The sequence below is a fragment of the Hordeum vulgare genome, chromosome 5H (genome assembly GCF_904849725.1).
Source record: "Hordeum vulgare subsp. vulgare chromosome 5H, MorexV3_pseudomolecules_assembly, whole genome shotgun sequence".
Classification (NCBI taxonomy): Eukaryota; Viridiplantae; Streptophyta; class Magnoliopsida; order Poales; family Poaceae; genus Hordeum; species Hordeum vulgare.
The window spans coordinates 22,029,198-22,055,389 of NC_058522.1; the positions used below are offsets into that span (position 1 = coordinate 22,029,198).

Here is a 26,192-nt window from a genome sequence, read left to right on the forward strand (position 1 = left end):
TGAGGACTAAACATGGTCGCACATTTCTGATCAAAGTAATGAATGTAGTTAATAACACAGATATAGAGTGCTCAAATTGGGAAGATCTTTGCAAGGCATATGGATTTTAGAAGGGTATGGAAATAACCTTTGATCTTCGTCCTGAAGATAATATTGAAGGTAACATCGACATTTGGGTGGATGTCGATATGCTTCATGTTTTACCTCCATGTGAATTTGTCAACCATATTTGTCAAGTAATTTGCATTCTATATTTATAAATAGTTGGTGTTCATCCATATACTAAATTTGTTAAATTATAATTTACAACTTATTTCGGTGATTGGATTGAATTACGAAAATTAATTGACACGACACACTACACTTATAGATCATATCTAACTTGGGAAGAGAAGGATGTTCTTATCCACTTTCTTGTTGGTGTCCTGGTTGGTTGGGAGAACTTCCCGTATAATTTTGGAACTGACCCAAATTATACATTTTACATGCCACTAGTGCATAGGTTGAGGGCGGATGACATTCACCGAAATATCTTGGTAAGAGTTTGCTAATTAAGTACACTCTACTATTACATAAATGGTGTTGATTACATTGCTAACTAGGCTATTATTATCTTCTTTAATAGCAACTGCCAAATTATGTAGTGCCTCCATTGATGCACTACAAAGGTCATATGACAATTAAAAGCCCGCTCAGGGTTGAGTTCTATGCTCCATACTCGACTGACCACAAATCAAAAAGGCTCCAAATTGAAGCATGGAGAGAAATAAAGAAGGATCGCAAGCCACAAGTTGGAGACCGTTGGATCTTTGTGCTTCATCACGGAGACATACGTGTTATTCTGTTTTATAAAATTATACCTAGGAGCGAGGACTAGGTCTTATGAGAGAGAAGTTTTTCTGGTTTATACTAACTTGACATGATCGATTAGGATGATGATTATTATGATGTTTTTCTGTTTTATGAGATTTTAACTTGGTATATGTTTAAGATGATTATGAGTACATAAGATGATGATGAGTTATATGACATAATATTTGATCAAAGTGGATGGATGCCCGTGATCGATATATGAAACCCCTAAACCCCTCCTTTAAAAAACCCAGTGTAAGGCTGCCTTTTAGTCCCGGTTGGTGTCACCAACCGGGACTAAAGGTCCCCGCCCCTGGCGAGCCCTGCCAGCCACGTGGAGGGGCATTAGTCCCAGGTTGTGGCCAACCGGGACTAAAGGGGGTGGGCCTTTAGTCCCAAGTTATTAGTCCCGGTTGGTGACCCGGGACTAAAGGCCCTTACCAACTGGGACTAATGTCCGTTTCTGCAATAGTGTATATGCATCAATCATGGGCTCAACACTTTGCTCCCGCATGGACCCTAAATCCCAAAGTCTACTTGGTCACAATCCAAGTCAAGCACGGATCACATCCGATCGGTATCCTGAGATCCGACCTCGTAGGTTCCCCCCTGAAGCGTGTGAGCCCTTAGGTTCTTGTTCACTTGGTCACGTCAGATCACATCAGGCTTGGCTAGTCGGTGCCAGCCCCTAGCAAAGCGTGCCGACTCCAAGTGTCCAATGAAGCTGGTTAGGCGAACGTGCACATCATGCTTATGTTCCCATGGGCACACGATATATGTTGTCGGGCTCAATACGAGTCTGTCATCCTTGTGCTAGCCCAACCTCTTCTCGTTCTAGTGATGCCGACCACAAAACGGACTATCTTATAATCCTTGTCGCATGGCCATGCTTATCTGTTGGGGAACGTTGCATGGGAAACAAAACATTTCCTACGCGCACGAAGACTTATCATGGTGATGTCCATCTATGAGAGGAGATTTGGATCTACGTACCCTTGTTGATTGCACAGCAGGAAGCATTAAGAAACGCGGTTGATGTAGTGGAACGTCCTCACATCCCTCGATCCGCCCTGCGAACCGTCCCACGAACCGTCCCGCGATCCGTCCCACGATCCGCTCCGATCTAGTGCCGAACGGACGGCACCTCCGCGTTCAGCACACGTACAGCTCGACGATGATCTCGGCCTTCTTGATCCAGCAAGAGAGACGGAGAGGTAGATGAGTTCTCCATCAGCGTGACTATGCTCCGGAGGTTGGTGGTGATCTATCTCAGCAGGGCTCCGCCCGAGCTCCGCAGAAATACGATCTAGAGGAAAAACCGTGGAGGTATGTGGTCGGGCTGCCATGGCAAAGTTGTCTCAAATCAGCCCTAATACCTCAGTATATATATGAGGGAGGGGGAGGGACCTGCCTTGAGGCTCAAGAGAGCCCCAAGGGGTCGGCCGAAGGGGGGAGGAGGAGTCCTCCTCCAATCCTAGTCCAACTAGGATTGGAAGGTGGAGTCCTTCCCTTCCTTCCCACTTCCCCTTTTTTTCCTTTGATTTTTTTCTTCTCCTGCGCATAGGGCCTCTTGGGCTGTCCCACAAGCCCACCAAGGGCTGGTGCGGCACCCCTAAGGCCTATGGCCTTCCCCCGGGTGGGTGCCCCCCCCCCCCCCGATGAACATTCGGAACCCATTCCTCACTCCCGGTACATTCCCGCTAATGCCGAAAAATTTCCGGTAATCAAATGAGGTCATCCTATATATCAATCTTCGTTTCCGGACCATTCCGGAAACCCTCGTGACGTCCGTGATCTCATCCGGGACTCCGAACAACATTCAGTAACCAACCATATAACTCAAATACGCATAAAACATCGTCGAACCTTAAGTGTGCAGACCCTGCGGGTTCGAGAACTATGTAGACATGACCCGAGAGACTCCTCGGTCAATATCCAATAGCGGGACCTGGATGCCCATATTGGATCCTACATATTCTCCGAAGATCTTATTGGTTGAACCTCAGTGTCAAGGATTCATATAATCCCGTATGTTATTCCCTTTGTCCTTCGGTATGTTACTTGCCCGAGATTCGATCGTCGGTATCCGCATACCTATTTCAATCTCGTTTACCGGCAAGTCTCTTTAATCGTTCCGTAATATAAGATCCCATAACATACACTAAGTCACATTGCTTGCAAGGCTTGTGTGTGATGTTGTATTACCGAGTGGGCCCCGAGATACCTCTCCGTCACACGGAGTGACAAATCCCAGTCTTGATCCATACTAACTCAATGGACACCTTCAGAGATACCTGTAGAGCACCTTTATAGTCACCCAGTTACGTTGTGACGTTTGATGCACACAAGGTATTCCTCCGGTGCCAGTGAGTTATATGATCTCATGGTCATAGGAACAAATACTTGACACGCAGAAAACTATAGCAATAAAACGACACGATCAATATGCTATGTTCATAGTTTGGGTCTTGTCCGTCACATGATTCTCCTAATGATGTGATCCCGTTATCAAGTAACAACACTTGCCTATGGTCAGGAAACCTTGACCATCTTTAATCAACGAGCTAGTCAACTAGAGGCTTACTAGGGACAATGTTTTGTCTATGTATCCACACAAGTATTGTGTTTCCAATCAATACAATTATAGCATGGATAATAAACGATTATCATGAATAAAGAAATATAATAGTAACTAATTTATTATTGCCTCTAGGGCATATTTCCAACAGTCTCCCACTTGCACTAGAGTCAATAATCTAGTCCACATCACTATGTGATTCTAACGAATCCAACACCCTTACAGTTCTGGGGTTTGATCACGTCTTGCTTGTGAGAGAAGTTTTAGTCGACGGTTCTGAACCCTTTTAGATCCGAGTGAGCTTTACAAATCTTTATGTCATCTTATAGATGTTGCTACTACGTGATATTCGGAAATACTCCAAATATCTACTCTACTATATGAATCCGTTTCACTACTCATAGTTATTCGGATTAGTGTCAAAGCTTGCATCGACGTAACCCTTTACGACGAACTCTTTAACCACCTCCATAATCGAGGAAAATTCCTTAGTCCATTTAGTTACTAAGGATAACTTTGACTGCTGATCAGTGATTCAATCCTGGATCACTCTCTGTACCTCTTAACAGACTTGCTGCAAGGCACACATCAGGTGCGGTACTCAGCATGACATACTTTAGAGTCTACTGCCAAGGCATAGAAGATGACCTTCGTCTATTCTCTTTATTCTGCCGTGGTCAGGTTTTGAGTCTTACTCAAATTCATACCTTACAACACAGTCAAGAACTCCTTTGTTGATCTATTTTGAACTCCTTCAAAAACTTGTCAAGGCATGCATTTTGTTGAAACTTCTATTAAGTGTTTCGATCTATCTCCATAGATCTTGATGCTCAACATTCAAGTAGCTCAATCCAGGTATTCCTTTGAAAAACTCCTTTCAAACAACCTTTTATGTTTCACAGAAATTCTACATTACTTCTGATCAACAATATGTCAACCACATATACTTATCAGAAATTCTATAGTGCTCCCACTCACTTCTTTGGAAATACAAGTTTCTCATAAACCTTGTACAAACCCAAAATCTTTGATCATCTCATCAAAGTGTATATTCCAACTCCGAGATGCTTGCACCAGTCCATTGAAGGATCGCTGGAGCTTGCATACTTGTTAGTATCCTTAGGATCGACAAAACATTAAGTATTGTGCACTGAACTATCACGTAGTCATCAAAAAATGTGTATGTCAGATGTTCGTAACATCCACAGACGATGCTCGAGGTGCAGCACACTGAGTGGTGCATTAAGCACATAAGCCTTCTGCGCAGCAATGAGGACAATCCTCAGTTTTACGGACTAAGTCCGCAAAGTTGCTACTATGAATTTTCAACTAAATTTTCTCTACGAACATATAAAAACAGTAGGGCTATAGCGCAAGCTACATCTTAATTCGCAAAGACCATTAGACTATGTTCATGATAATTAGTTCAATTAATCGTATTACTTAAGAACTCCCACTCAAAAAGTACATCTCTCTAGTCATTTGAGTGGTACATGATCCAAATCCACTATCTCAAGTCCGATCATCACGTGAGTCGAGAATAGTTTCAGTGGTAAGAATCTCTATGCTAATCATATCAACTATATGATTCATGCTCGACCTTTAGGTCTCTTGTGTTCCGAGGCCATGTCTGTACATGCTAGGCTTGTCAAGTTTAACCCGAGTGTTCCGCGTGTGCAACTTTTTTGCACCCGTTGTATGTGAACGTTGAGTCTATCACACCCGATCATCACATGGTGTCTCGAAACGATGAACTGTAGCAACGGTGCACAGTCGGGGAGAACACAATTTCGTCTTGAAATTTTAGTGAGAGATCACCTCATAATATTGCTACCGTCGTTCTAAGCAAAATAAGGTGCATAAAAGTATGAACATCACATGCAATTCATAAGTGACATGATATGGCCATCATCATGTGCTTCTTGATCTCCATCACCAAAGCACCGACACGATCTTCTTGTTACCGGCGCCACACCATGATCTTCATCATCACGATCTCCATCAACGTGTCGCCATCGGGGTTGTCGTGCTACTTATGCTATTACTAGTAAAGCTACTTCCTATCAATATAGTAAAAGCATCTTCAAACACAAACGTTAGTTTAAACACAACCCTATGGGTCCTGCCGGTTGCCGTACCATCGACGTGCAAGTCGATATTAACTATTACAACATGGTCATCTCATACATCCAATATATCACATCACGTCGTTGGCCATATCACATCACAAGCATACCCTGCAAAAACAAGTTAGACGTCCTCTAATTGTTGTTGCATGTGTTTACGTGGTTGCCATGGGTATCTAGTAGGATCGCATCTTACTTTCACAAACACCACAATGGAGATGTATGAATTGCTATTTAACCTCTCTCCGAGGACCTCCTCTGTCAAATCTGATTCAACTAAAGTTGGATAAACCGACACTCGTCATCATCTTTGAGCAACGGGGTTGCTCGTAGCGATGAAACCAGTCTCTCGTAAGCGTACGAGTAATGTTGGTCCGAGCCGCTTCGATCCAACAATACCGCGGAATCAAGAAAAGACTAAGGAGGGCAACAAATCGCACATCACCGCCCACAAAAACTTTTGTGTTCTACTCGAGATAACATCTACGCATGAACCTAGCTCATGATGCCACTATTGGGGAACGTCGCATGGGAAACAAAAAATTTCCTACGCGCACGAAGACCTATCATGGTGATGTCCATCTACGAGAGGAGATTTGGATCTACGTACCCTTGTAGATCGCACAGCAGGAAGCGTTAAGAAAAGCGGTTGATGTAGTGGAACGTCCTCACGTCCCTCGATCCACCCCGCGAACCGTCCCACGAACCGTCCTGCGATCCGTCCCACGATCCGCTCAGATGTAGTGCCGAACGGACGGCACCTCCACGTTCAGCACACGTACAGCTCGACGATGATCTCGGCCTTCTTGATCCAGCAAGAGAGACGGAGAGGTAGATGAGTTCTCTGGCAGCATGACGGCGCTCCGGAGGTTGGTGGTGATCTATCTTAGCACGGTTCCGCCCGAGCTCCGCAGAAATACGATCTAGAGGAAAAAACGTGGAGGTATATGTTCGGGCTGCCGTGGCAAAGTTGTCTCAAATCAACCCTAATACCTCAGTATTGTTGGAATTATGCCCTAGAGACAATAATAAATATAGTTATTATTATAATTCCTGTATCAAGATAATCGTTTATTATCCATGCTATAATTGTATTGAATGAAGACTCATTTACATGTGTGGATACATAGACAAAACACTGTCCCTAGCAAGCCTCTAGTTGGCTAGCCAGTTGATCAAAGATAGTCAGTGTCTTCTGATTATGAACAAGGTGTTGTTGCTTGATAACTGGATCATGTCATTAGGAGAATCACGTGATGGACTAGACCCAAACTAATAGACGTACCATGTTGATCATGTCATTTTGTTGCTACTGTTTTCTGCGTGTCAAGTATTTGTTCCTATGACCATGAGATCATATAACCCACTGACACCGAAGGAATGCTTTGTGTGTATCAAACGTCGCAACGTAACTGGGTGACTATAAAGATGCTCTACAGGTATCTCCGAAGGTGTTAATTGAGTTAGTATCGATCAAGACTAGGATTTGTCACTCCGTGTGATGGAGAGGTATCTCGGGGCCCACTCGGTAATGCAACATCACACACAAGCCTTGCAAGCAATGTAACTTAGTGTAAGTTGCGGGATCTTGTATTACAGAACGAGTAAAGAGACTTGCCGGTAAACGAGAATGAAATAGGTATACAGATACTGACGATCGAATCTCGGGCAAGTAACATACCTAAGGACAAAGGGAATGACATACGGGATTATATGAATCCTTGGCACTGAGGTTCAAACGATAAGTTCTTCATAGAATATGTAGGATCCAATATGGGCACCCAGGTCCCGCTATTGGATATTGACCGAGGAGTCTCTCGGGTCATGTCTACATAGTTCTCGAACCCACAGGGTCTGCACACTTAAGGTTCGACGTTGTTTTATTCGTATTTGAGTTATATGGTTGGTTACCGAATGTTGTTCGAAGTCCCGGATGAGATCACGGACGTTACGAGGGTTTCCAGAGTGGTCCGGAAACAAAGATTGATATATAGGATGGCCTCATTTGATTACCGGAAGGTTTTCGGAGTTACCGGGAATGTACCGGGAATGACGAATGGGTTCCGGGAGTTCACCGGGGGGAGCAACCCACCCCGGGGAAGCCCATAGGCCTTGAGGGTGGCGCACCATCCCTTAGTGGGCTGGTGGGACAGCCCAAAAGGGCCCTATGCGCATTAGAAAGAAAAATCAAAGAGAAAGAAAAAAAAGAGGAGGTGGGAAGGGAAGGAAGGACTCCCACCAACCAAACCAAGTCCAACTCGGTTTGGGGGGGAGACCTTCCCCCCTTGGCTCGGCCGACCCCCTTGGGGCTCCTTGAGCCCCAAGGCAAGGTCCCCTCTCTCCCACCTATATATACGGAGGTTTTAGGGCTGATTTGAGAAGACTTTTCCACGGCAGCCCGACCACATACCTCCACGGTTTTTCCTCTAGATCGCGTTTCTGCGGAGCTCGGGCGGAGCCCTGCTGAGACAAGGTCATCACCAATCTCCGGAGCGCCGTCACGCTGCCGGAGAACTCTTCTACCTCTCCGTTTCTCTTGCTGGATCAAGAAGGACGAGATCATCGTCGAGCTGTACGTGTGCTGAACGCGGAGGTGCCGTCCGTTCGGTACTAGATCGTGGGACTGATCGCGGGATTGTTCGCGGGGCGGATCGAGGGACGTGAGGACGTTCCACTACATCAACCGCATTCACTAACGCTTCTGCTGTACGGTCTACAAGGGTACGTAGATCACTCATCCCCTCTCGTAGATGGACATCACCATGATAGGTCTTTGTGTGCGTAGGAAATTTTTTGTTTCCCATGCGACGTTCCCCAACAATGGCATCATGAGCTAGGTTCATGCGTAGATGTCGTCTCGAGTAGAACACAAAAGTTTTTGTGGGCGGTGATGTGCGTTTTGCTGACCTCCTTAGTCTTTTCTTGATTCCGCGGTATTGTTGGATTGAAGCGGCTTGGACCGACATTACTCGTACGCTTACGAGAGACTGGTTTCATCGCTACGAGTAACCCCGTTGCTCAAAGATGACTGGCAAGTGTCGGTTTCTCCAACTTTAGTTGAATCGGATTTGACCGAGGAGGTCCTTGGATGAGGTTAAATAGCAACTCATATATCTCGGTTGTGGTGTTTGCGTAAGTAAGATGCGATCCTACTAGATACCGATGGTCACCACGTAAAACATGCAACAACAAAATTAGAGGACGTCTAACTTGTTTTTGCAGGGTATGCTTGTGATGTGATATGGCCAACGATGTGATGTGATATATTGGATGTATGAGATGATCATGTTGTAATAGATAATATCGACTTGCACGTCGATGGTACGGCAGTCGGCAGGAGCCATAGGGTTGTCTTTATACTAATGTTTGTGCTTGCAGATGCGTTTACTATTTTGCTAGGATTTAGCTTTAGTAGTAATAGCATGAGTAGCACGACAACCCCGATGGCGACACGTTGATGGAGATCATGGTGTGGCGCCGGTGACAAGAAGATCGTGCCGGTGCTTTGGTGATGGAGATCAAGAAGCACGTGATGATGGCCATATCATGTCACTTATGAATTGCATGTGATGTTAATCCTTTTATGCACCTTATTTTGCTTAGAACGACGGTAGCATTATAAGGTGATCTCTCACTAAAATTTCAAGACGAAATTGTGTTCTCCCCGACTGTGCACCGTTGCTATAGTTCGTCGTTTCGAGACACCACGTGATGATCGGGTGTGATAGACTCAATGTTCACATACAACGGGTGCAAAACAGTTGCGCATGCGGAACACTCGGGTTAAGCTTGACGAGCCTAGCATGTGCAGACATGGCCTCGGAACACATGAGACCGAAAGGTCGATCATGAATCATATAGATGATATGATTAGCATAGGGATGCTTACCACTGAAACTATACTCAACTCACGTGATGATCGGACTTGAGCTAGTGTAAGTGGATCATGAACCACTCAAATGACTAGAGAGATGTACTTTTTGAGTGGGAGTTTAGCGAATAATTTGATTAAGTTAAACTCTAATTAGCTTGAACATAGTCTAAGTCCACTTTGAATATATTTGTGTTGTAGATCATGGCTCACGCGACAGTCACCCTGAATTTTAATACGTTCCTAGAGAAAGCTAAGTTGAAAGATGATGGAAGCAACATTGTAGACTGGGCTCGTAATCTTAAGCTAATCTTACAAGCTGGGAAAAAGGATTATGTCCTTAATGCTGCGCTAGGAGATGAACCACCCGCTACGGCTGATCAGGATGTTAAGAACGCTTGGTTAGCACGTAAGGAGGACTACTCGGTAGTTCAATGTGCAGTCTTGTATGGCTTAGAACCGGGACTTCAACGTCGCTTTGAGCGTCATGGAGCATTTGAGATGTTCCAGGAGTTGAAGTTTATCTTTCAGAAGAACGCCCGGATTGAGAGGTATGAGACCTCCGATAAATTCTATGCTTGCAAGATGGAGGAGAACTCGTCTGTCAGTGAACATGTGCTCAAAATGTCTGGGTACTCAAACCGTCTAGGTGAGCTGGGGATTGAACTCCCGTAAGAGGCTATCACTGACAGAATCCTTCAATCACTGTTGCCAAGCTATAAAGGCTTTGTGTTGAACTACAACATGCAAGGGATGAACAAGTCTCCCGGCGAGTTGTTTGCGATGCTGAAAGTCGCAGAGTCTGAACTCCGTAAAGAGCATCAAGTGTTGATGGTGAATAAGACCACTAGTTTCAAGAGAAACGGCAAATGCAAGAAGGGTAATTCAAAGAAGAGCGGCAAGCCTGTTGCCAATCCGACGAAGAAACCCAAAGCTGGACCTAAGCCTGAAACAGAGTGTTACTATTGCAAGGGTATGGGTCACTGGAAGCGCAATTGCCCCAAGTATCTGGCAGATAAGAAGGCGGCCAAAGAAAAATCAGGTATATTTGATATACATGTTATTGATGTCTACTTAACCGGCTCTCGTACTAGTGCCTGGGTATTCGATACCGGTTCTGTTGCTCATATTTGCAACTCGAAACAGGAACTGCGGAATAGACGAAGGCTGGCGAAAGATGAAGTGACGATGCGCGTAGGAAATGGTTCCAAGGTTGATGCAATCGCCGTCGGCACAGTTTCACTTCAGTTACCATCAGGATTAGTTATGAACTTAAGTCATTGTTATTTAGTGCCTGCGTTGAGCATGAACATTATATTTGGATCTTGTTTATTGCGAGACGGTTACTCTTTTAAGTCAGAGAATAATGGTTGTTCTATTTCTATGAGTAACATCTTTTATGGTCATGCACCCAATGTGAGAGGATTGTTCATATTGAATCTTGATAGCGATACACACATACATAACATTGAGACCAAAAGAGTTAGAGTTAACAATGATAGCACCATATTTTTGTGGCACTGCCGCTTAGGTCATATTGGTGTAAAGCGCATGAAGAAACTCCATGCTGATGGACTTTTGGAGTCACTTGACTTTGATTCACTTGACACATGCGAACCATGCCTCATGGGCAAGATGACTAAGACTCCGTTCTCCGGAACAATGGAGCGTGCAAGTGACTTGTTGGAAATCATACATACTGATGTGTGTGGTCCGATGAGCGTGGAGGCACGCGGCGGATATCGTTATTTTCTCACCTTCACTGACGATTTGAGTAGATATGGTTACGTCTACTTCATGAAGCACAAGTCTGAAACATTTGAAAAGTTCAAACAATTTCAGAGTGAAGTTGAAAATCATCGTAACAAGAAGATCAAGTTCCTACGGTCTGATCGTGGGGGTGAATATCTGAGTTTCGAGTTTGGTGCTCACTTAAGACAATGTGGAATTGTTTCACAGTTGACACCGCCTGGAACACCACAGCGTAATGGTGTGTCCGAACGTCGTAATCGTACTTTATTAGAGATGGTGTGATCTATGATGTCTCTTACCGATTTGCCATTATCGTTTTGGGGTTATGCATTAGAAACAGCTGCATTCACTTTAAATAGGGCACCATCAAAATCCGTTGAGACGACACCATACGAACTGTGGTATGGCAAAAGACCAAAGTTGTCGTTTCTTAAAGTTTGGGGATGTGATGCTTATGTCAAAAAGCTTCAGCCTGAAAAGCTGGAACCCAAAGCGGAAAAGTGCGTCTTCATAGGTTACCCAAAAGAGACAGTTGGGTACACCTTCTATCTCAAATCCGAGGGCAAAGTGTTTGTTGCTAAAAACGGAGCTTTTCTCGAGAAGGAGTTTTTCTCGAGAGAATTGAGTGGGAGGAAGATAGAACTTGACGAGGTTGTCGAACCTCTCATCCCTCTGGATGGTGGCGCAGGGCAAGGGGAAACCTCTGTCGTTGCGACGCCGGTAGAGGAGGAAGTTAATGATGATGATCATGAAACTCCGGTTCAAGTTCCTGTCGAACCACGCAGGTCGACGAGACCACGTGCTGCTCCAGAGTGGTACGGTAATCCCGTCTTATCAATCATGTTGTTGGACAACAATGAACCTGCAAATTATGAAGAAGCAATGGTGGGCCCAGATTCCAACAAATGGCTAGAAGCCATGAAGTCCGAGATAGGATCCATGTATGAGAACAAAGTGTGGACTTTGGAGGTACTGCCTGAGGGCCGCAAGGCTATTCAGAACAAATGGATCTTTAAGAGGAAGACGGACGCTGACGGCAATGTGACCGTTTATAAAGCTCGACTTGTGGCAAAGGGTTTTTCACAAGTTCGAGGAGTTGACTACGATGAGACATTCTCACCCGTAGCAATGCTTAAGTCCGTCAGAATCATGTTAGCAATAGCTGCATTTTTCGATTATGAGATCTGGCAGATGTATGTCAAAACGGCGTTCCTTAACGGTTTCCTTAAGGAAGAATTGTATATGATGCAACCCGAAGGTTTTGTCAATCCTAAGAATGCTAACAAGGTGTGCAAGCTCCAGCGATCCATTTATGGACTGGTGCAAGCATCTCGGAGTTGGAACAAACGCTTTGATGAGGTGATCAAAGCATTTGGGTTTATACAAGTGGTTGGAGAATATTGTATTTACAAGAAAGTGAGTGGGAGCTCTGTGGCGTTTCTGATATTATATGTGGATGACATATTGTTGATTGGAAACAACGTAGAGTTTTTGGAGAGCATAAAGGATTACTTGAATAAAAGTTTCTCTATGAAGGACCTAGGAGAAGCTGCTTACATTCTAGGCATTAAGATCTATAGGGATAGATCAAAACGCCTGATAGGACTTTCACAAAGCACATACCTTGATAAAGTTTTGAAGAGGTTCAAAATGGAACAGTCCAAGAAGGGGTTCTTGCCAGTTTTACAAGGTACGAGATTGAGTAAGACTCAGTGCCCAGCAACTGATGAGGATAGAGAGCATATGCGCTCCGTCCCCTATGCTTCAGCCATAGGCTCTATCATGTATGCAATGTTGTGCACTAGACCGGACGTTAGCCTGGCCATAAGTATGGCAGGTAGGTTCCAAAGTAATCCAGGAGTGGATCACTGGACGGCGGTCAAGAATATCCTGAAGTACCTGAAAAGGACTAAGGAGATGTTTCTCGTATATGGAGGTGACGAAGAGCTCGCCGTAAAAGGTTACGTCGATGCAAGCTTTGACACAGATCCGGACGACTCTAAGTCGCAAACCGGATACGTATTTATTCTTAATGGGGGTGCGGTAAGCTGGTGCAGTTCCAAGCAAAGCATCGTAGCAGATTCTACATGTGAAGCGGAGTACATGGCTGCCTCGGAGGCAGCTAAGGAGGGTGTCTGGATGAAGCAGTTCATGACAGATCTTGGAGTGGTGCCAAGCGCACTGACTCCAATAACCTTGTTCTGTGACAACACGGGTGCCATTGCCTTAGCAAAGGAACCACGGTTTCACAAGAAGTCCAGACACATCAAACGACGCTTCAACCTCATCCGCGACTACGTCGAAGGGGAGGACGTAAATATATGCAAAGTGCACATGGATCTGAATGTAGCAGACCCGCTGACTAAACCTCTTCTACGGCCAAAGCATGATCAACACCAGAACTGTATGGGTGTTAGATTTATTACAATGTAATTCGCATGATGATGTGAGGGCTAGATTATTGACTCTGGTGCAAGTGGGAGACTGTTGGAATTATGCCCTAGAGGCAATAATAAATATAGTTATTATTATAATTCCTGTATCAAGATAATCGTTTATTATCCATGCTATAATTGTATTGAATGAAGACTCATTTACATGTGTGGATACATAGACAAAACACTGTCCCTAGCAAGCCTCTAGTTGGCTAGCCAGTTGATCAAAGATAGTCAGTGTCTTCTGATTATGAACAAAGTGTTGTTGCTTGATAACTGGATCACGTCATTAGGAGAATCACGTGATGGACTAGACCCAAACTAATAGACGTAGCATGTTGATCGTGTCATTTTGTTGCTACTGTTTTCTGCGTGTCAAGTATTTGTTCCTATGACCATGAGATCATATAACCCACTGACACCGGAGGAATGCTTTCTGTGTATCAAACGTCGCAACGTAACTGGGTGACTATAAAGATGCTCTACAGGTATCTCTGAAGGTGTTAGTTGAGTTAGTATGGATCAAGACTGGGATTTGTCACTCCGTGTGACGGAGAGGTATCTCGGGGCCCACTCGGTAATGCAACATCACACACAAGCCTTGCAAGCAATGTAACTTAGTGTAAGTTGCGGGATCTTGTATTACGGAACGAGTAAAGAGACTTGCCGGTAAACGAGATTGAAATAGGTATACGGATACTGACGATCGAATCTCGGGCAAGTAACATACCGAAGAACAAAGGGAATGACATACGGGATTATATGAATCCTTGGCACTAAGGTTTAAACGATAAGTTCTTCGTAGAATATGTAGGATCCAATATGGGCATCCAGGTCCCGCTATTGGATATTGACCGAGGAGTCTCTCGGGTCATGTCTACATAGTTCTCGAACCCGCAGGGTCTGCACACTTAAGGTTCGACGTTGTTTTATGCGTATTTGAGTTATATGGTTGGTTACCGAATGTTGTTCGGAGTCCCGGATGAGATCACGGACGTCACGAGGGTTTCCGGAGTGGTCCGGAAACGAAGATTGATATATAGGATGACCTCATTTGATTACCGGAAGGTTTTCGGAGTTACCGGGAATGTACCGGGAATGACGAATGGGTTCCGGGAGTTCACCGGGGGGGCAACCCACCCCGGGGAAGCCCATAGGCCTTGAGGGTGGCGCACCAGCCCTTAGTGCACTGGTGGGACAGCCCAAAAGGGCCCTATGCGCATTAGAAAGAAAAATCAAAGAGAAAAAAAAGAGGAGGTGGGAAGGGAAGGAAGGACTCCCACCCACCAAACCAAGTCCAACTCGGTTTGGGGGGGGGGGAGACCTTCCCCCCTTGGCTCGGCCGACCCCCTTGGGGCTCGGCAAGGTCCCCTCTCTCCCACCTATATATACGGAGGTTTTAGGGCTGATTTGAGACGACTTTTCCACGGCAGCCCGACCACATACCTCCACGGTTTTTCCTCTAGATCGCGTTTCTGCGGAGCTCGGGCGGAGCCCTGCTGAGACAAGGTCATCACCAATCTCCGGAGCGCCGTCACGCTTTTGGAGAACTCTTCTACCTCTCCGTCTCTCTTGTTGGATCAAGAAGGCCGAGATCATCGTCGAGCTGTACGTGTGCTGAACGCGGAGGTGCCGTCCGTTCGGTACTAGATCGTGGGACTGATCGCGGGATTGTTTGCGGGGTGGATCGAGGGACGTGAGGATATTCCACTACATCAACCGCGTTCACTAACGCTTTTGATGTACGGTCTACAAGGGTACGTAGATCACTCATTCCCTCTCGTAGATGGACATCACCATGATAGGTCTTCGTGTGCGTAGGAAATTTTTTGTTTCCCATGCGACGTTCCCCAACAAGTATATATAGGAGGGAGGGGGAGGGACCTGCCTTGAGGCTTAAGAGAGCCCCAAGGGGTCGGCCGAAGGGGGGAGGAGGAGTCCTCATCCAATCCTAGTCCAACTAGGATTGGAAGGTGGAGTACTTCCCTTCCTTCCCACTTCCCCTTTTTTTTTCTTTGATTTTCTTCTTCTCCTGCGCATAGGGCCTCTTGGGCTATCCCACTAGCCCACTAAGGGCTGGTGCGGCACCCCTAAGGCCTATGGGCTTCCCCGTGGTGGGTCCCCCCCCCGGTGAACATTCAGAACCCATTCGTCACTCCGGTACATTCCCAGTGATGTCGAAAACTTTCCGGTAATCAAATGAGGTCATCCTATATATCAATCTTCGTTTTCGGACCATTCCGGAAACCCTCGTGACGTCTGTGATCTCATCCGGGACTCCGAACAACATTCGATAACCAACCATATAACTCAAATACGCATAAAACATCGTCGAACCTTAAGTGTGCAGACCCTGCGGGTTCGAGAACTATGTAGACATGACCCGAGAGACTCCTCGGTCAATATCCAATTGCGGGACCTGGATGCTCATATTGGATCCTACATATTCTCCGAAGATCTTATCGGTTGAACCTCTCTGTCAAGGATTCATATAATCCCGTATGTTATTCCCTTTGTCCTTCGGTATGTTACTTGCCCGAGATTCGATCGTCGGTATCCGCATACCTATTTCAATCTCGTTTACCGGCAAGTCTCTTTACTCGTTCCGTAATACAAGATCCCGTGACATACACTAAGTCACATTTCTTGCAAGGCTTGTGTATGATGTTGTATTACCGAGTGGGCCCCGAGATACCTCTCCGTCACACGGAGTGACAAATCCCACTCTTGATCCATACTAACTCAACGGACACCTTAGGAGATACCTGTAGAGCACCTTTATAGTCATCCAGTTACGTTGTGACGTTTGATACACACAAGGTATTCCTCCGGTGCCAGTGTGTTATATGATCTCATGGTCATAGGAACAAATACTTGACACGCAGAAAACTATAGCAATAAAACGACACGATCAATATGCTACGTTCATAGTTTGGGTCTTGTCCATCACATGATTCTCCTAATGATGTGATCCCGTTATCAAGTAACAACACTTGTCTATGGTCAGGAAACCTTGACCATCTTTGATCAACGAGCTAGTCAACTAGAGGCTTACTAGGGACAGTGTTTTGTCTATGTATCCACACAAGTATTGTGTTTCCAATCAATACAATTATAGCATGGATAATAAACGATTATCATGAACAAAGAAATGTAATAATAACTAATTTATTATTGCCTCTAGGGCATATTTCCAACATTATCTTGGTCGGATCACACGAGGGGCCCAGAGTATATCTTTCCTGATCGAAGGGGCAAATCCCATATCGCCATTTTCTAGAGAGGTACTTTCGTCGCCGGTTCAGGATGCCCAAAGATTTGTTCGTCCACGTTTGCAATTCCGTGAAGCAGCATGATTGATCCTTCAAGTGGAGAAGGAATTGTGTCGGTTTGCTTGGACATAGCAGCAAGTAGTAGGTCACTGCCACTTTGCGCATGATGGCATATGGTGTCCCCACATATTATATTGATGACAATTTGGTGATGGCAGAGAGCACTTCTATTTTCTATGTCAAACAATTTGCAAAGACTATGGTAGAAGTGTTTGGTACACATTACTTGAGAGCACCCAATGCTGAGGACACTCAGAGGCTTTTGGAGATGAACGAACCCCGTGGGTTTCTAGGTATGCTTGGGTCCATCAATTGCATGCACTGGAAGTGGCAAAATTGTCCTAAAGCATGGCATGGAGAGTTCAAGAGACGCTCGAAGGATGCCACCATCATTCTTGAGGCCGTTGCCGATGAAGAAACATGGATTTGGCATTCATATTTTGGGATGCCTAGATCTTGCAACGATATCAATGTGCTCGACCGGTCACATCTTTTTGCCAAGTTAGCCAATGGAGAAGCTCCATCGATGACCTTTGAAGCAAATGGTCGCACATGTAACTACAGGTACTACCTTGCGGATGGGATCTACCCGAGGTGGGTGGAGTACTTTTGTCAAGCCAATCCAAACTCCCCAAGGTAAGAAAGAACTCTACTTTCACAATTCTCAAGCGACGGTTAGGAAAAATGTTGAGAGGGTATTTGGGATTTTGCAATCCCAGTTTGTTATTTTGTGAGGACCGTCTAGATTTTGGGATAAAAAGACCTTTGGTACATCATGACTGCTTGCGTGATCATGCATAACATGATCATCGAGAATGAGCATGGACATGATTTGGATTACACCTTTTATGATCTCATGGGCACACGCATTATGCCAATGAGAAAAGATGAGTGAATCAGACGTTTCATGAAGGTATACTTGAAAATTCCAGATTCCGATACACACGATGAGCTTCAGAAAGACTTGATGGAGGAGTAGTGAAAGTTGCATGACCAAAGAACTGCCTAGTTTCATTATTTGTTTGTTGTATTGTGCAAGAACTTTGTTGTATTTGTGTTGCATTTGATGATGTGGATTTTGATGAATTATGTAATATTTTGATATTGTTGCTAGGTGAAAAATTTAAGTTTTAATTCATGATGTTTGTATTTTAAACATCTTCACATTTGCATTATCTATTGGAGGTACATTTTTACATCATCAGATATACATCATCTGTTGAAGTTGAAACTTTTTAGAAGTTGTAGAAATATTTATTGATGAAGTATATAACACCCAGATTTACGTCTCTAAATTTACTTATCTATCGGAGATGCTCTAAAGGCACATATGATGGTGCTACATTAGGAGTGTTATGTAGGATAAATGATGAGGTGGAGGAGAGAGAACTCATAAAAAATGTTTGTCTTCTCTTATTTAAAAGGGAATAAGAGGTGATATCTTAACATAATATGTCTCACCATATTTTAGAAATAACTAGTTATTAAAGATAAAGCTAAAAGATGATCAATTATAAAATATATTTTTCGTCATCTCTAAATTACATATCTTTACCTATTAATAAAAACCTATTGCTTCTATGGTGTGTCATTAAAATTGCCTCCAAAATTGTCTAATATTACCCACCAATGCCACCGATAAATTATAGAAAACGTTTTGCAGGAATCCTGGCATGAGCCGACCAAAACGTAGGGACCAGCTATACTACGCTCTTCTCGCTCAAAAATAAACAGCACGCCCATTTGGGCCAGCCCATGGACGGGGGTCTGTTTCTTTAATTTTTAATTAATATTTGTCTGTTTCTTATTATTTTTCTAATTTAAATAAATCAAAAAAAATCGCAATTCAAAAAAAAATATTTACATAAATGTTTGATAAAACATAAAATGTTTGCGAAGTCAAAATTTGTTCGGGATTTTTGTAAAAATGTTTGCATATTGAAAAATAATAATTTTGGAGAAAACATTCGTGAATTTAAAAAAGTCCATCATTTTGAGCAATTTCTTTAATGCAATTAAAAATGTTTGATAATTAAAAAATTGAATTATTCGCCAATTCACAAGAAAATACTTGAAAACAGTTTTAATATAAAATATCGTTTGGAATTTAAAAAAAATTATAAATAGTAAAAAAATCTCAACTGTAAAAATGTTTCTAAATTTGTAAAATTGTTCACGAATGATTGAATATATGCAGTTAAATACTAATGCTTCTGAGTCTTTTTATTATATATCTGAGTGAATTTTAAAGAATTAATTGTGGGGGGTGCATCAAAATATTATAGTATATTTTAAAAAATGTATCTTGAAATTCAGAATAATTCTTTGAGTTACCAAGTTTTTTGACAACTATGATATTTTTTTAAAAATATGAACATTGTTTCAAGTTGTGAATTGTGAATAAAATTAAAGGAAGAAATATTTTTCTTACATTTGTGAACAAATTTTTGAAATCATGCAATGAGATATGAACATAATGTGGTCATCGCCATTGAAGATGGTGGGTTTTTTCTCCCGTTGCAACGCATGAGCCCTTTTGCTATTAATAATAAAGCGTCGACTGTTTTTGTCGTTCGTCATGCCATTTTTATAATAAAGCCCCTACCGTTTCCTGAAATTAACCCGTAGTCCGGATTTAAGTTAGAAAACTAATCTTTTTTGCATTTGTCAAAAAAAAACCTGATGTTTCAGGTAATCAACCCGCCCTCCGTATTTAAGTCAGCCGAAACGTTTTTTTCGTTTTTACAATAAAAAACTAACTTTTTAGTTAATCAATCCACATTTTATCTAAAACAAAATTATCCATATCTTTTAAATCGTAACTTCAATTTTAACATGTTATATATGAAATTTGATTAAATAATGTGTATAATCTAAATATGATGTCATTTTTAGCTGTTGAATATTTCTTAAATATTATTTTTGATGCAAATTTAATCTGTAGTGCCCGATCTTTTTTCTCTCTTTCCAACGACGATACGAACTGCAATAAACATCCATTAAATTAAAATCAAATTGGGAGGAAAGAAAACATCGTTAACCACACATGCACACCTTTAAAAAACCTCGATAGTATTTCTGTCGTCCGTCATCAAAATTACCCTTCAATTAGCATAAATTATCCACCATGCCACCGATAAGTAAAGAAAAACGATTCATTTCACTGCCTCTAATAAGTGGTTGTTCCTCTCCTTCAACAAGTAGATATCCACAAAGTTACCACAACTACAATGCCATCTAAAGTGGTTGAAGCCGTGCGATCGATCCTGCAGACCCAGGTTCGATCCCTCACCATCACTCTTTTCTCCCTCTTTTTCTTTGTCGCCAGATGCCCGACTGGGCTGGCCTAGTGTGGACTTGAGCACTTATTTTTCTTAATTGTTTCTTCTTTTCTTTATTTGGATATACTCCAAATATTTTAATTATAAAAATCACCTATATGCAAACTTTAAAAAAAATGTTAATCATGCATTGAAGGAATGCCAAACTTGAATAAAAAATTTAATTATATAAAATAATGTACAATGCGTAAGGAAAAATAGATATATAATTTTAATTCTTTTTTGAATTTTTCGATCATGCATTTAAAAAATATTAAATGTGCATATAAAAATGTTTTCAATGTATAAGAAAAACGTACACAAAAAATACAATGTATATGGAACAAATTAGAAATAACAAATTAATGTGAAAAAACACTAATCATCTACTTGGAAAATGTCAAACATATATATATAAATGTTCCTGATGTATACCAAAAATGTCGAATGTGTATAAAAAATTAAACATCAAAACTAAATATGTTTTGATAAATTTTGACCATGAAATTTGAAAAAATTAAACATGTAAATATAAAAATATATAATGACTTAACTTTTAATTTTCATATTGTTCTAAATTATTTACATAACAAAAAAAACTAGCAAACATGCAGATGCGTTGCAACGAAAGGAACATGCGTGTGTGTTGAGCAAAATCATAAAGATGTGATAATTTATTAAGTGCACTAAAGGTGTTTCTCATTAATTATATCTCCCGTTGCAACGCAGGAGTATATTTGCTAGTCTATACCTAATAATAAAGCGGCTATTGCTTTCGTCGGAAAACCCATCGCGACATTTTTATAAAAAAGCCCCTGTAATTTTTGTTATTCAACCCGCGCTTCATCATTTATCTGCAACGCAAAAGGAAAACACGATTCGCTGCAAAAATTATACCCGTACGCATCGCCTCCTTCCGTCGATCCTGGGCCACCCTGGCCTGTGCCCAAGCCGCCGCCACACTACTCGCCGCCGCGGCCGACCTCAACCGCCACCTCTGCCGATCTCAACCCACCCGCCTCCGTGGTCGTACCTCTCCCCGCTCACTGCCCCCGTTGCGGCGCTCGAGCGCATCGCGTCGACCCTGGTCCACCCTGGCCTGTGTCCAGGCTGTTGCCACACCACTCGCCGCCGCGGCCGACCTTAATCGCCACTGTCATCGATCTCAACCCACCCGCCTCCGCGGCCGTACCTTTGCCCGCTTGCTGCCCCGTTTTGGCGCTCGGGCACAGCTTCTGGATCAAAACAACGTGACAACTACAGTCACTAGGGATGATGCGTCTGCTCGACGCGAAACGGCGGCGGCGCGCGGATAAGGCGCAGCGGAGCGAAGTACTTGCAGGTCGAGACGGGCCTCAATGGCTCACACGGGGAACTCCGAGGTTATGGCGCGGCAACGACGACTCCTTATGGCCAGATAGAGGCGCCAAACCCTTGCTCCCCTCATCGTATCCCCTCCTCCGGCAGGAACTCATCATCTGATGAGATCCCCTCCCCATGCTTCCAACTGTGTGCCAAGCACCGGCAAGAAAATTTGTTTTGTGGGGATTTGTTTGCTCATGAACAGGGACGGAGCCAGGATGAACACACGGAGGGGGCGAGTTTTCTCATGGAGGGGGCAAAGCTTTCATGTTTTAGAAAATATTAGTTGAAGTAACTACTAGCATTGAAGAATAATCAATTCATTGAGGGGGTCTAGCCCCCCCCTCGCCCCTCTTGGATCCGTCCCTGCTCATGAATGAATGTATTGAATGTAAGATTGTATTGTTGTAGAGACAGAGAACGGAACATCACCTTCAGTTTGTCATCTGATCCCACATTCTCTATCCCATGAGTGAAATAAGATAACAGTCCATTGATTGATTCACGTAGCCTCTTTGTTTTGCTTTGTTTATCCCGCTCAATTTCTCATCATGGTGGAATTAACAATGGACGGGTTGATTTCTCAACAAAATAGGATAAAACTGACTACATTAGTTAGTTAGCTTATTATTTTAATAAATCAAAATAATTATAAAAAATTAAAAGTGTGTGGTATTTTTTTCTTTCGTTGCAACACGCGGACCGTTTTGCTAATAAAACTTAAGATAAAACCATCATACCTACCAATTTGTACGTGCCCTAACCAAAGTCGGAGTGCAGATTTCGTCCGAATTTCTCGAGGGCCAAAACAAATCAAATCTCCTCTGCCCTGCCCTCGGTGTGTCGACAGAGTAATAAAAAGAAACATAATCCCCGCGGCGACTTTTCCTCTCCACCGTATCCTCCTCCACCTCTTCTCCACTGCCCTATCTGAAGCTCCAATCCACCGTGCCCTAGCTAGACCCGCCGCCGAACGTGCCCTAGCCACCGCCGGCGCCCCCCACGCGCGGTCGCCGTCTCCGCCCCACTTCGCCCCCTTCGTTTCCGAGGTACGTACTTTCTAGGCGTGGTTGATTACTCGATCCCGAACTGATCCCGTGGTTGATTACTCGATCCCGAACTGATCCCGTGGGATTCCCGGTCTAGATCCGCCTCCGATTTGCTCGGGGATAGCTGCTGTTGCTGTTGTCGTTATCGAAGGAGGAGGAGGAGGAGGGGGAGCCCTAGCCGCCTCCTAGGGCAAGCCCGGAGCAGATGGGGGCACCGAAGCAGAAGTGGACGGCGGAGGAGGAGGCGGCGCTCAAGGCCGGGATAGGCAAGCACGGGGCCGGGAAATGGCGCACCATACTCAAGGACCCCGAGTTCAGCAACATCCTGCGCTACCGCTCCAACGTTGACCTCAAGGTTCGTTCCTCCGTCCGTTTCCTCGCCCGCCAGACCCTGCGCGCTTTAGCCGCTTTATATATATGTAGGGAATTCTGATGACTGTTGCCTGTGCGGATGCGCGATCGCAGGACAAGTGGAGGAACATGAATGTCACAGTGAACGCGTCGGGCTCTCGCGACAAGGTGCGGACGACGGCGACGACGACGCCCACGGCTAAGAAGCCGAGGTCTGCTCCGAAGCAGGAAAGCCAGTCGATGGCGGTCACCAGCATCACCTCTGACGGCGATGACGACGTCGTCGACGTGAAGCCTATCATAAAGCCGATCGTAACGTTTACTACAGGGAATAAATCGCTATCCAGGTAGGTGTCCTCTTCGGTATGCTGGTTTGGAATGCTTGTTTTGTGTCCTTTGTTCTACCCGTATCTTGAACAGAAACTTGCAAGGTTTTGACTGCTTTAATGTACCTCTATGATGCCGTTCCTGCAGGCTAGAAAATATCATACTGGAGGCCGTGAAGACCTTGAATGAACCTACAGGGTCATACAAAACAGCCGTTGCTAATTACATAGAGGTTTTGATGCTTCTTCTGTTTATCGTGTACTTTATCACAGTGAAATGATATATGATCCTTTATTATAAATACCAAAATTTGTAGTCTTCATGAATAAAAAGAATTACTCATTTACTTCGTCAATCACTTAATATAATTTTGACAATCATTCGGTCAGTGATGCAGAAAATTCTGTGACAACATAGACATGCAAAAATGATTTCATGATAACCAGTGGCTACAAAATCCCTTTCCATTGGGCAGAGTTCTGCCTAATCTAATTTGTTATGTAGATTGCACTGTTGTTAACATATTTTTCATGTCATGTAGGAACAATACTGGCCACCTGCTGATTTTGATCATGTACTGTCTGCAAAACTGAATGAGTTGACATCATCTGGCAAATTGATGAAGGTAGTAACATTCTTTCTACCGTAACTACATTATTGTATAGATTATAAAGCGGTAGAAAAAAGTGCCCTGATATAAAGTAGTAAAAGTCACACCTGTTACCATTGTTGTTGCATATAAATTAAGTCTGATGAAGCTCAATTGGATTGAACTAGGATCTTTTCATATTTTATGTTTACATATTATGTATGGATTTATCATTATATGGATGACAGTGCTTGATATGTTGTGCTCACCGAGCATTCACCCTATCAACACATGTGTGAGCACTCTCTGTTCCAAACAAATTGTTTGCCTGCTATTGGCATGTACTTATCTATTCTATTATAACTGCTTTCAGTGTCGTAACATATCTAATATAGTACATTATTTATCTAGTTAGTAAGATTCAAAATGTTATACTATATTTCAGAAATATACTAATTATACCTTTTGCTGGATCTCTTTGGTGCCAGTGATATCTTTTGTATGCGTATTTTTTTGCCATGGTCCACCTGGAAATCGCTGTTGTATATATTTCTAGTTGGAATGTAAAAGTCCCTAAAACCATGAACCTGGATAAATTGCCTTGAAAATTTGTATGTGCACCTAGATAGACTAGGTTACTCTTTTTAAGAGTATAAGCCATCTGCCATGCAGCCCATTACTAAAGTCTAACTATTTTAGGTGAATCGGAAGTACAGGATAGCCCCTAGCTCGTCTTATCTAGAAGGACGAAGCTCCAAAATGGTGCTGCTTGATGATATAAAAAAGGAGCCAACCAAGGTAGAGAAGGTAGAGAGGGATGGCTTTACAGCCCACACTAAATCACAGGTAGATGCTGAACTTGCACGGATGAGAAACATGAGCGCAGAAGAGGCTGCAGCTGCAGCCGCTCGTGCGGTTGCTGAGGCGGACGCTATCATGGCGGAAGCTGAAGCCGCAGTGAGAGAAGCGGAGGCTGCAGAAGCTGATGCTGTAGCTGCACAAGCCTTTGCGGAAGCAGCAATGTTGACCTTAAAAAACAGGAGTTCAGTAAAACTGGTAATTGTTCTAAGTACTTAGACTCTATGTTCAGCTGTTCTTATTTTGCATGTTTTCAGTTGACATTTTGTTGCTTTTGCATACTTACACCATGTCACTTAAATGCATGTATACATTCACTTTGCTTTAGTGTGAATTTGTAGTCCCCTCCACAAACAGTCGCATTCATATTGATTAGTAAAACATTGAAACACATGAACACACAATCAGAATTAGTGCTTGTATCAAGCAATTTATATAGGAAATGGACACTTTAGAATCGTAAAAAAGCATATGTTATCTGCTACATCAAATCCTGAACGCATTCATGCTCACATGCAGATCATTCGAGGTTGAGACATCTTGTGGGAGCTGCTTCAGCGTCCGCTTTCCTCTGACCTTGTTGTGCTTGCGTGCATGCCTGCTGAATTCCAGCGCAAACTAACTAATGCTTTGGTGTTACTGGAGTCATCTGAAGCGATGGCAATCCCGATCGGTCATTTGAAATCATGCAAGTCCATTCAACTTGCACCTTGAAGCTAGTTTCCTTTCTCCCTCGTGCCGGTTTGCCGAGGGATGGAGGAAGGCCAAATCATATTTAACCCCCACATGGCAGAACCGTAGATGGGATCTGCACGTCTGTGGGATGATGAGGAGAAGATCAATAAATAGATGATGGTCATTCCATCTCTCTGGACCCTTGTTACTGTCATGGTTTAGGTCATTGGCATGTTGGAAATTTGTTCACCGTGGTGGTCCTCCCAGCAAAACAATTCCTTTGTGCTCGTGGTGTTTGTTGATCTGGCCTGGCCCAGCTCAAGTTATTTGGCACCCAATAATTGCGGCATGTGTATAGAATTTATTCATGTATTCAGTCTATAAGTTTTGCCAAGCCAAAATAGTCGGTAATACAACATTGGGCATTATTGGTCTTGGTTTTGTGTTGGTACTTGGATAAGCAGCGGTTGGACGTTTGGTGATCCAATATATTTGTCAAAATTTGGTTAGCATTTGCGAGTTGGGAGACGTGTGCCTTCTTTTTATCCCTGCCTCTGTGAATTTTGACCGAAGGAGAAACATGTCGGTGGGCGGGCATTGCGGTGCTCAGTTCAATCGCAAATAACAAAGCTCTGTTGGGGGATCCGCTCAGCTTTTTTCCTTTGTTAGCTCTGGTCACTGTGCAGCTGCTAAAGATTTGTGTGCGGCACAGGAC

At 43.4% G+C, this 26,192-nt stretch overlaps 1 protein-coding gene across 1 annotated transcript; it reads left to right on the forward strand.

Annotated features, from left to right (window-relative positions):
- The first annotated feature begins 22,485 nt into the window (after positions 1–22,485).
- Positions 22,486–25,986, forward strand: LOC123398474 (single myb histone 5-like). The gene is made up of 7 exons (XM_045092940.1): positions 22,486–22,677; positions 22,775–23,032; positions 23,143–23,375; positions 23,503–23,587; positions 23,897–23,980; positions 24,644–25,000; positions 25,322–25,986. Exons 2-7 carry the CDS (start codon positions 22,883–22,885, stop codon positions 25,334–25,336), a joined length of 924 nt encoding a protein of 307 aa, XP_044948875.1. The 5' UTR covers positions 22,486–22,677; positions 22,775–22,882; the 3' UTR covers positions 25,337–25,986.
- The last annotated feature ends 206 nt before the right edge of the window (positions 25,987–26,192 follow it).